Source organism: Rattus norvegicus, chromosome 2 (assembly GCF_036323735.1).
Source record: "Rattus norvegicus strain BN/NHsdMcwi chromosome 2, GRCr8, whole genome shotgun sequence".
Lineage (NCBI taxonomy): Eukaryota > Metazoa > Chordata > Mammalia > Rodentia > Muridae > Rattus > Rattus norvegicus.
The window spans coordinates 83,564,401-83,576,540 of record NC_086020.1 but is presented as its reverse complement, the minus strand read 5'-3'; the positions used below and the strand labels follow the sequence as shown (position 1 = coordinate 83,576,540).

At 43.4% G+C, this 12,140-nt stretch overlaps 1 protein-coding gene across 3 annotated transcripts in view; it reads right to left on the bottom strand.

The window, feature by feature from the left end:
- Ctnnd2 (catenin delta 2) overlaps window positions 1-12,140 on the bottom strand; it is an 847,941-nt gene that overhangs the window by 150,869 nt on the left and 684,932 nt on the right. For all 3 annotated transcript variants that reach the window (NM_001271502.2, NM_001415019.1, XM_039101550.2), the window contains one exon: window positions 9,131-9,314. In NM_001271502.2, the coding sequence (NP_001258431.2) occupies window positions 9,131-9,314 (184 nt within the window). The remainder of the gene's footprint in view (window positions 1-9,130; window positions 9,315-12,140) is intronic.

The window sequence follows — 12,140 nt, the reverse complement described above, 5'->3', positions numbered from 1 at the left end:
AAGGTGCAATCATTGTATACTCTAAGGGAAACAACGTATGTTTGGGAGAAAGTGGTCCTCATTACCAGTTCATGAAATATGAGTGTGGAAAGAATGTTGGATAATTAGAGTAAGTCCTTTCCATAAAAGCATGGAGACCTGAGCTAGAGAACTATATACACAGTGAGTATGTAAAAACCCACGGATGTCACCGTGTGTCAATAATCACAGCTATGGAGAGACAGCGACATGAAGATCCATGGGATCTGGCTGCTCAGCCAGGCTGCAAAGTTAGTCTGCTAGCCCTTGTTTTAGAAAATAAGGCAGCAAGAAACTGAGGAAGACACCATTGCCTTTATACATGCAATCAGATAGGCAGGGACACACACACACACACACACACACACACACACACACACACACACACTCATCTTGTGATATGTTAATTAGAGAAAATAGACCGTCTATCTACCTCAGGCTAGACAGGCAAGGTTGCCTGCTGCTAATCTTGTGGATCCCATCCATTTCCTTCACCAGCATTCCCAGAGCACACGCTCTGTGGCCTGGCACATGAAAGAGAGCCAGGCTTTCAGTTGCTATCACTCACTCCTCTGGTGTGAATTTCACGAGGCAACTTCCGGATACTGCATTGGCACTTCGTGCGGTGAGTTTACAGAGAATGGAAATGCTGGTGTGGGCTACAGGAGAGTGCACTCACAGATTACAGGAGAAGGATCCCGAGTGTCACTATCTGATGGGATCTGGCTGCTGTGCCTTGAAATCCATCACTGTGTCTGCCTTCACGCCAAGGCTCCATCTCCCATGTATGCTGGAGTCAGTGACTAATAGACTGCAGCCTTCACCAGGCAAACGCCTCTCTGGGAGACTCAGCTCCTGCAAAGGATGAGGATCTCCCCAGGGAGCTTGATGAGCTCTGTCAGGCTAAGGCATTTCAGCACCCACCGCTGCCACACTGCTTCCTCTCCCTTCTCTGTCCTCCCCCTTCCCTTTTCTCCTTATTTGAGGGAAACCTGAACTTTGCTTTAATGGCTCTGCTGATTTCCCTGTCGACATTTCTTCGGAGGTGTGGCCTTTTAATAAACACTTTACATGAATTGCTAAGGTGTCACTGTATGTGAAGGCAGGGCCTCTACAATGAGGCAGTTTTGTTAGAATAATGTCTTTGATCTTGGTCTGACTGATGCGGTTAAAGGAAAGAAGATTTGGGTGCAGATGAGGGAAGACCACAGGAAGATCCATGGACGACGGAAGCCTGCTAGTTCAGGAGAGGACACTTAGGGGAATAAGCCCACTGGCATTTTGGTATCTGACTTCCGGGCACACAGTTCTGAGGACATGGATCCAATGACTTAAGTCACACAGCCCATGATACTTCGATACAGCAACTGAACAAGCATAAAAGGCTTTCTATCTTCTTCTTACTTATCTAAGGGAAGTGAGCTTCTAGCAATGGGGTGCACAGCTCTGCTACCAATATGGCTGCTAGCTAGGCAGGAACCACTTAGTCTATGAGCTCTCAGGATCCCTAGTTCTTCACCGCTGATCTCCATGGCCTCATCCTGGATGATCTTTGCAGCTGAGGCACGACTCAAGAAAACTATGTCCCACCTACATCAGGCCCTCTGGTCAGTGAGCAGCAACCAGCGAAGGAGGTGCTGCTGCTTAAGGTCCAGATGCGGAAAAGAGGGTGGGGCAGCAAAAAGTGCAGCATCTGCTTACTACTCAGAGAGAAATTCCATTTCCATTCAAAGCATCCAGGTACTCCATGCAGCTGGCACATGCCCACATCCTGGCGCAGAGGCGTAAGCCAGCCCAGAGTGCAACAGCCAACACTTTCAAAGCATGAAAGTTCAGTCCTATGGGCCATCTTCGCACTTCTGAATGGTTCTTTGAATGCTGCTAGGGGAGATGATTCATGAAGAGCCGCTATGAACCTTGCATTACAGTGACAACTAGCCTGCCGGGCTAGTACCGCTAATGGAATTGTGGCATAAGTGTGGGAGTGGACAATTATTTTCTGATTGGCTATCAGGCCCCCCTCATAAGATGGAACCCCTGGAACCACTAAGTGGGTCACCCAAAACTGGGTCCTAGGAGCAGGGAGAACATTGTACTATTATCCTGTTAAATGGACACACAATCATAAACTATACTGCAGCTTCTTATCTTCATACCAACAAATGAGTGCACTTCTTAGCTATCGTCTTTGATGACTCTCTTTGTAGTAAATGGCAATTACTATGGAGATGCACAGCTGGTCAATGTGCAGGGAATCCGAAACTATGGAGCACTCAACTTTATTGAATATAGGTTTTTATAGTAAGATCTGATGATTTTTTGAATTTCCTCTGAATCTGTAGTTATGTCTCCCTTTTCATTTCTGATTTTGTTAATTTGGACGCACTCTCTGTGTCCTCTCGTTAGTCTGGCTAAGGGTTTATCTATCTTGTTGATTTTCTCAAAGAACCAGCTTTTGGTTCTGTTGATTCTTTCTATGGTCCTTTTTGTTTCTACTTGGTTGATTTCAGCTCTGAGTTTGATTATTTCCTGCCTTCTACTCCTCCTGGGTGTATTTGCTTCTTTTTGTTCTAGAGCTTTTAGGTGTGCTGTCAAGCTGCTGACATATGCTCTTTCCTGTTTCTTTCTGCAGGCACTCAGCGCTATGAGTTTTCCTCTTAGCACAGCTTTCATTGTGTCCCATAAGTTTGGGTATGTTGTACCTTCATTTTCATTAAATTCTAAAAAGTTTTTAATTTCTTTCTTTATTTCTTCCTTGACCAGGTTATCATTGAGTAGAGCATTGTTCAATTTCCACGTATATGTGGGCATTCTTCCCTTATTGTTATTGAAGACCAGTTTTAGGCCGTGGTGGTCCGATAGCACGCATGGGATTATTTCTATCTTTCTGTACCTGTTGAGGCCCGTTTTTTGACCAATTATATGGTCAATTTTGGAGAAAGTACCATGAGGAAGCACTCAACTTTAAATAGGACATCGATATCACATTTCCTCCCTCCAAGGTGCATAGATCATCACAAAAGAGGGTAAGGAGGGACTGTATGAGCCAAAAGAGAGTATAGGTCTGTAGCAAGAGCAATATTTGACAGAAGTGATAGTGCATAGTGGCTTGGGCTGCATGCAAAACACTGTCATAAATACAATCTAGCCAGGCAAAAGCTAAGCACGGATGGGGAAGGGACTCACGAGCTCCTACCCATATCTCAGGGGTTACTGACAATTTATTACTGTGGCTGTGGGCCCTTGGGCGCTCTCTGTGTTCTAGGACATGGTCCATACACACAGAGGCAGCACTAAAGGGAACACATAAAGTTGGGAGGTAAAGGCAGTAAGGAAGACAGAGAGAGATTGGAGGGAAAAGAATGGGGGAGTAGTTTTGATCCAAGCACACTCTATGTATGTCTGGGTATAAAGTAAAAATATTAAAAGGACATTCATCGGAGTAGGTGGATAGTAGTGGCATGATCCTGACATAAAAGTAAAAATTTCTTCTTCTTCTTACCTGTGGCTAATGCGAGAGTAAGCCAGATAAAAGTAATGTCCTCAGAGCCTCTGGTCTTGGTGTGAATATCATTAGCATCACTTTGTGATGGGTTTGCTCAAGGTCACGCTAGAATTAGTGGCACTGTGGGACTGAGCGCTCATCCATTATATGGGTTAAAATGACTAATTGAGGGTGTGAGTTTAATTACACTCATAAGCAGAGGCACGGTGCAGCTCCTCTGACAGGCTTAATAACATTCCGTGTACACAAAGACAGATGAGGAAAACTGGGGTTGTATATTGTTGTCCCTCAGGACAAGATGCTGAAGTGGGAATAGAATAATAAAAATAAATGAATGATCTGGCGGCCCCAGCAAAAGAGCGGTGGAAGTTAACAGAGCCAGCCTCATGCACACACTTGCCCTGCTGATAAAGCCCTAAGGTCCCATGACGAAAGGCAGCACAGCCACAGAGGAGCATGAACGGGCTGTCGTCCTGAGTTAGTTGCTGGATCAAATGGGAGAAAAAGGGGCCGCCTATTGGGGCTTCGCCTACAGCTCATTCTCAAATGATGATTATGGCCACGCCAAGGATCTTTAGGGTATTGATCTGCGATATTTTAAATGGGAAACACAGCCATCTTCCTGAGAAAATTCAGGAAGCATCCGTTGTGCAGGCAGCTGCTGGAGTGTCCTGTGAAAATGATGTATGTATCATGTCAAGTTCCCTGTACAGGAACCTAGAATGACTTCTGGCTGCACACAGTCTCCTATAAATCCAGGCTGAGCTCTGATGCTGGATTTAACATTGGGAGAGAAAGTGAATACAAAAAGTCTCCTGGGTAAGAGCAGGGCACACAAAATTCATACACCCAGCTAGGAAGCCTCTTACGTCATGCACACCCAGACAAGGGGTTTGGAGTCAAACCTTAGTCTGAGACGATCACATCCGGGGCATGCAGGCCTTAGCCCTGCATGGGTAATCCCTTTCTTCCCTTACTGAGCTATAGAGGCGCTTGAGTTTACACACAGGCAGAATCAAGCCTCGCTCTGGACCGTCTGTCCCAGTTCTTTGAGTACTATTTGGGAACAATGGCTTTCTCATTTTCCTCCCTGTCCTGGGTCCTAAGGTGTTCCCTGGATCTGACAGTCCCTTGGCAAACATTAAAAACAGCTGTTTTCTGGGTCTGCCAGAGGCAGGGTCTCAGAATTCTCACGGTGGAAAACAATCCTCTAGAGGATAGATCCCAAAACCCAGGTGCCAGCAGGCCCATGCTCACACTAAAGGCTCTACAGAAGGACACCTTTTCTACGGTGGCTTATAGGTATCCTCACCGTTCCTTAGCATGTAGCTGCCTTATTGCCTGTTTTCAAGGCCTCTTCCTCTGTGCATCTATGTGCTCTCTCCTTAAAAGGGCATGCTTAAACTTTGGTCCATGCTAATCCAAAGACACTATGTAACCTGCCAAGGTTAGAGATAGACACGGATTTTGGAGGCATGATTATGTCAGCCACTACACTGACTTCGGCCAGCAAGAGCTTGCCCACAGACAGATAAGTCTCATTGCAGCCCACTAATATGTGTTTTTAGATGAAGGTGATCATTATAATGGCCAAAGGTTAAGAGGCACATTTGATTACACAGTGCTCAGCAAAACAGTCGTCAGTACAAAACCAAATCTATTCCCAGGTCTGATCTGGTCTGCATGAAGTCATTTTTTTTTTTGGAGGATTCTTAATCATAAATGAAAAAAATTAATATTTTTCACTCAGATCTAATCCAAAGTCTTTCTAAAAATTGCTAACATTTATTCTAGATGATATATTAAATTGGTTTTCATTTTATTGTGAACAAGATTTTAAAATGTGGTTTTATTTAAAAATAAACTTTGGACATAGCAGAAGTGGAACAGAAGATAGAATTATAAAATAGAAAGAAATAAGTGAGAATGTGTGTTGACTGTTTGAGGTGAGGGAGGAAGGCATGGTGGAGGCAGTGCATTGAGTTAAACCTTGCCCTGCCCTGCATCTTGTTGGTTCTAAGGCCTGATATCTCATCCTATAATCCAGCTACTACCATTTTTCCAACTAATCCACTCCTTCAACAAAATTTAAAAGCTCCCTCTGCCCCCATTTCTATCTTATTTCATCAGTGATAAATAGGTATTTTGGGAACAAACAGATGGATCTGCCTGAGAAAACTCACATTTCCTACACAAAATGCATCCTAAATGGAAAAGGACAAAGGATGTGAAGCCTTCATTTTAAATATCTCCTGTGCTTAAACTTGCTGGTGTGTCCGTCCACAGGAGATGACTCTGTCCTATGAAGGAAGGCAGAGGCCAGTGGCTTTTCCCTGGAAATTACTCTGTGAATGTGGCTTCTGGGAGTCAGGGTGGAGAGGTGGTCACTATGGACACACTGTAGCATTTACCACTGGGCCACACAAGAGCCTGGCTGCCAATTAAGGGCATGAGTTGTCCGAGACAAGATAGTTTTCAGATTTGAGTTTCTTAAAATTAAACATATTTTATTGAAGTTTTCTCTGCTGAGTCTTTGAACAGTGAAGCTCAGTATGGCCTACATCCATAAACTCACATTCATCTCTGAAAAGTAAAATTGTGAAGAAAATGCTACTTGCTTAAATCTTACTTTGCTGCTCTTCTTGAAGTAACCAAAACAAGTCTCAGTTACGTTATGGAGAGAAGTCAGGAGTGATGACTGAGAAGAATGGTCCCACATATTGATTTTTGTCTGCCATTTGCTATACAAGGTTAGGAAATCCCATGACATGAAACTCGGCTTTTTCTTTATATCTTATTTTATGTATTCCTAAACTGTAGTTTCAGAAACAAGTCTAAAATATCATGTTATCTTAAACAGATCAGTCACAGAACATAGGAGTCTGACATGACTGATTAGGATATTCCTAAAAATATACCTATGTGTATTTTTCAAAAGCACCCATGGTTCTAAATGGAGATTTAAGACGAGGCTCTCTGGGTAACTGTCAGAGATTCCTGCCCACTCCACACCTAGCTTTTCTCTTTCTTTTTGTATTTCTCTACCAAAAAAAAAAATGGTTCAGAGTTTTGGAGGCTCAGACACCAATTCCAGGTGATGCTTCCCGCTTGTTCTCAATTGAGGGCTTCAACATAGATCCATCACCATGGTGGAAGAAATGAAAGGAATCAGTTACACAGGAGCAGGGTGAATTCCAGAGGACCTGTCTCAGAGAAGTTCCCAAGAGTTACAGCTGTTCCTACTGAAGACAATGCCCCAAGAACCAGCCACTCCCACCATGTCCTCTGTCCAAAGGTGCCATCAACTCTCCATATCTCCAAAGTGTGGACCAGGCTTCTGGCCAATGGACTCTGGAGATACAATTCACATCCAACCACAGCAAAGACCTCAGGACTGAGAAGGGAAAGTGAGCAAAGAGGAGGAGAAGCAAACATCTGGCACGTAAGGGCAGAAAGGATAGTGGCCAGGTGAGCGCTGTTTGGTAAACATCAAGAGAAAAATTAAGGTTGGGCATGATAGTGCACAATTTTGAGGCACTCAGGAGGCAGAGCCAAGGTCATCACAAGCACGTATGAGGTTAACTTGGGTGACAGACTGAGATCCTGTTTCAAAAACTCCAAAAGCAAAAGGGAAGCAAATCAAATGAACCAACACACAGGACTCTGCACTCTATTCATCAGTTGCTGCTTGGTGGATGCTATTTCTGGAGAGCTCTACTGCCATAGGAACCTACACATCCTCTTGGTGTGGTCAAATGGAAATGGTCTGCAGAGGCTCATGATCTGAGTAAAAATCAGGTGTGACTCCATGACTTAACTAAATGTGAATTTAGTGAGCTTTTAGAAAGGAGGAGACTAAAGTGCACAGGGTTAGCGATGCAGCTCAGTGGTAAACTATCTGCATAGCATGTGGAAGGCCCTGGGTTTGACCTTCGTGCTAACAAAAAAAGCAAGACTCAGTTTGCCATTTATGGAGATCTGGATCCAGGACTCTCTGGATTCCAAAAGTACATAAGTACTCAAATCCTAATACAAAATGGTACTGCATTGGTACTGACCTCACCTTACTCTGGGTCACATTCTAGACCTTAAATGCAGCCAGAGGCCTCATGAAAAGGTCACATGACATATACTGGCCCTTCTACTTTATCAGCAAAGGTGCAGAAGCCACACTCATAGGTCTGTGCCCTCATCCTTGAATCAAACGTCAGAAGATGCGATGATATAGCTGTTATTCAGTGTTTAGTCTGCAGAGCTTGCCAAGTCTTTACTCTGCAACTGAATCTGAGGCTCCGCCTTCCCCAGGCTTCTTAGGAATGCCAACAGGCTTTGCAAAGGGAAGATGTTAAAAGGAGGAATATGACTCTTAATAGATGCAGGTAACTGAGATAGATAACCAGGCACAGAAGGTCAGGAGTTTCTCCAGTGTTAGAACTAGAAGAGTTAGAGCTCTCAGGTAGAAGAGAATTTAATAAGTCATAAAGGGATGCTACAACAGGGAATTCTGGAGAAGTATCAATCTGGTTTATGGCAGAGACTAACCAGAGATGTCATGCCAAAGGTTTATATGTCATGTGGAGGAAAAGTGAAGGTGCTGGAGGACTCCTGTCCTGTTTCTGAGGGTGTGAAGATATTCACAGGCTGACTGTGAGCTTCGCTCTACACATACACAAAATGTCCACTCAGTGTCAGGGCCAAGAGCATGGCATGGACATTCATAAGATAGTTATTATTAATTTTTACTGAGGTGCTTTTGCTCCCTCCTAGCAGAAACTGGCTCTACATCTAGAAACCGGCCGATTGTAGGAGAAACTGTTGGTCAGTGACAGCACAGCTGAAACCACTCTGAACATTTTAGTTTTGAAGTATATTTGATTGGGCATGTTCAATAAGCCTTATTATTCCTATCCCATAATTAACCCATCTGCTAGAAGTTGCCAACTTTAATATAAACCTTCCCTAGAGACACAGGTTGGCTTTAGAAGAATGTCTAAGATAGAAAATGGAAACCGTTTGCTAACTACCTCCTTAGTACCTCCTTTTCTAAAAGTCAACCATGGTGTAAAGACAATTCTAAGGAAATTCCCTAGATTCCTGTGTGGGTTTTTTTTTAATGTACTAGAAAAATTATACACTTGACAACACCAAGTAAAACAGGTCTTATTAGGGAGCTATTTCAAAGGAGGTTAGGGGCCCCTGTATTCATACGAAGAAGTATGCATGGAGGGGCCTAGAATAAAAGGTTCATGGTAGTACTTAATTACCTCCTATACATTTGTTATAGACTCTCCCCATGCAATTGCCTGGTTACTTTACAAGTAAAATGTCATGTCAGATTACTTATAAACCATTGTTTTCAGTGAAAGAAAGTGACTTGATTTTGGTTGAAATGAAACCGTTTTCTTCTAGGCTTAAGACAGAAGGCTAATCCAGCTAAACACTGCGTAGGTCTAGAGCTGTGGGACATGTCTTCAGGAAGAGGTTGCAAGACAAGCTTTCTAATTGCCATGACAACATCTGCCTCTGCAGAACAAAGATCCTCAGGAAACAGCATTCAAAGTGGGAGGATGAAGTCCCTGTACCAGACTCGGCAGGGCGGGGACTGACCTTAGGCACCCAGTGGCGTTGCGCAGCACCTGTGATGAATGCAGCTGTATTTTCCGGTCGTCCTGAAGAGGTGAATTCTCCCAGCCCGAGTGAGGGATGATCACTGCATTGGTCAGCACTGCCAGGGCGTCCTGGATGATTGGCATCTTGAGGGCATCGCATGATGAGAGGTTCCAAAGGACTCCTACAAGAGATGCACAAGGAGGGACATTGAATGGGTACCACTCTTTCTTACTTCAACCAGCCTTCCTTACTGGAGATAGCAACACTGGCAGGAAGGAGGACACACTATAGGTTGGGCCAGTGAGATGGCTTAGTAGGTAAGGATGTTTGCTGCAGAGGCTGATGACCTGAGTTGAGTTCAATGAGTAGATCTCAGGCTTCTACATGGTTTTCTCTGACCTCTACATGTGTGCTGAGATATGTGTGCGCGTCTGTGCATGCGCGCGCACGTGTGTGTGTGTGTGTGTGTGTGTGTGTGTGTGTGTGTTGCACTAAACATAAAAGGGGGAAATTGAATCTTAGAGGCTGCCCTTAATTTTAAAACACCTGTATGGAACCATGAAGAGACATGCTCTGGGAATTGTCAAAGGCCAGATTTGACACCAGAGGGTTAACAGAGGCAGGCAGCAAAAAGGGTTTGTGACCTTGGCAATTGGGGTTATGCTAATAGCCCATGGGACCTGGTGACAGGAATAAGCAAGCCATTTACTGGGTCAGAACTACTGATGGAACAAAACACTTATCTGGGGCTGGCAAGAATGCCCAGCCAGAAACTCTCAAACTTTTAAACTCTTAAATGTATTTACTGACTGATTTTGTATGTCAACTTGACAGAAGTGGGGTTATGACAGAGAAAGGAGCCTCCTTTGAGGAAATGCCTCCATGAGATCCAGTTGTTAGGCATTTTCTCAATTAGTGATCAAGGTAGGAGGGCCCATTGTGGGCAATGCCATCACTGGACTGGTAGTCCTGAGTTCTCTAAGAAAGCAATCTGAGCAAGTCAGAGCAAGCCAGTAAGCAGCATTCCTCCATGGTCTCTTCATCAGCTCCTGCCTCCAGGTTCTTACCCTGTGTGAGTTTCTGTCCTGACTTCCTTTGGTGATAAACAATAATGGTGAAGTATAAGCTGAATAAACCCTTTCCTCTCTAACTTGCTTCTTGGTCATGATGCTTTATGCAGGAATACAAACCCTAAGACAGTGTACAAACATGTAAACGAACATTCTTAAAAATTATATATCTGGTGGATGGAGCAGAGCCTTCCAGGTCACACTTTATTCCTTCTCTCTGCCCTTCTTATATTTTCTTAGATAAAAGTCCTTTAGAAAATTACCTCATAGATAAAATGTTACACAAAAAGGAAGTTACAGAAGTATGCTGATACTAAGTTCAAAATAGTGTTTCATTCTATAAGCTCATTATAAGTTTAAAGTAACAGTTTTGTATGACCTTGCTTTGTCATTGTGCATACCTGTCGCCTCACTCTTGGACCTGACCTATAATGAATGTTTTTCCTTGATTACAAATTTGCCTCAAATCTATTTCTTTTCTTAGTGTAATTGTGAAAGCTCACTGTACTCCTTATAATGTAACCTTTACTTACTATTCTATGAGGAGTGGGCACTAACTTTATTACATTTTTCTGGCAAAATAACTAAAGCTGTCATATTAAACTTTTTCGAAAATGATTTGAATCAAATCAGAAATTCTATAAAGTCATTAACTCATCTAAATAGCATTAATTCATGAAAGTTCGTCTTAATGTTGATCTGTAGGAAATTTGCCCTAGGGTGCGCTGATGCCCAGGAATCATTAGGGTATATAATAGTGACAGGAAAGGCAAGAAGCTATGTTGGGCTGATGTCTCTAAGGACCCCGCATTCTTAGAGCACACCCATCATAGATCATGAAAATGGTGGGCAATCTCCAGAAAATTCACTGGCATGCCGTTAGCCTTCCCTAGATGGCTTCTGACAGGAAATATGATTTTTAAAAGAAAACTGTCACAATCACTTTTCACTTTACCAGGGAGAGAAACAAGCTTGAGGGATCTGATTGAACTGAAGAACCCACCAGGCTTTGGTTCATCATTAATACAATGGGCACAGCCTCCCACATTCTATTCGAGAGTGAAGAGAAGGAATGATACTCCCAACAGGCTGGCAGCTCTTCATTTTAACCAAGGTCTCAGCATGCTTATGTAGTCTGTTTGCATCTGCTTCAAAATATGCAGTTGCTATTGGTAGAAACTATGAGAATCCAGGGTCAGATCCACTCACTGTTAAAGGCTCAGAGAGCAATTTAAACATCACTGCTGCAGTGACAGTGTTGTAGTTTTACTCTGAATGCACCACTCCAACAAGAACTGTAGAATGCTCTTCCTCATGAACACTGATTGTTCTGGAACCCTGTTCATTGGAATGCATGAGGCTACTGCTGTCTTGAAATTATAGTAACTGTAATTACCCCATGAGACCCTCATAAAATTGGACCAATTAAGCTTCCTCTGTAGGAGGAAGAGTAAATTCATCAGATCCTCATTTGAGATCCTAGCCACTTCCTCCCTTCTGTCTTGTTCAGCTGCACAGGGATTGAGAGGTTCTAGATAAATGAAGTTGAAGGCTGGTGGTGGGTGAGGGCTTCTAGCAGTGCAGCATTTGTGGGGATATCATCTATGCTGGGATGGGAGGTTTTGGTGATGGACATATTTTAGGGTCACTCATGGTAACTTAGGTAACCACTCACCCATGCTTCCATAAATAAGACAAACTCATTGGTTTAGAAAGCTGGACTTGGATGGAAACATTCATTCATGGGCAAATTCATTATTGGGCAAATTTCCTGCAGACCAACATGAAGATAAACTTTCATGAAGTAATGTTGTTGCATTAATGCCCTGGTCTTTCACAGTGCCCTGTGTGGGGTCGGAAGGTGTTTTATTCATGGCTCCACAGAAAATGAACACAACAAGAAGAGGAGTAGCACTATGAAGTTACTGACTGTCCTA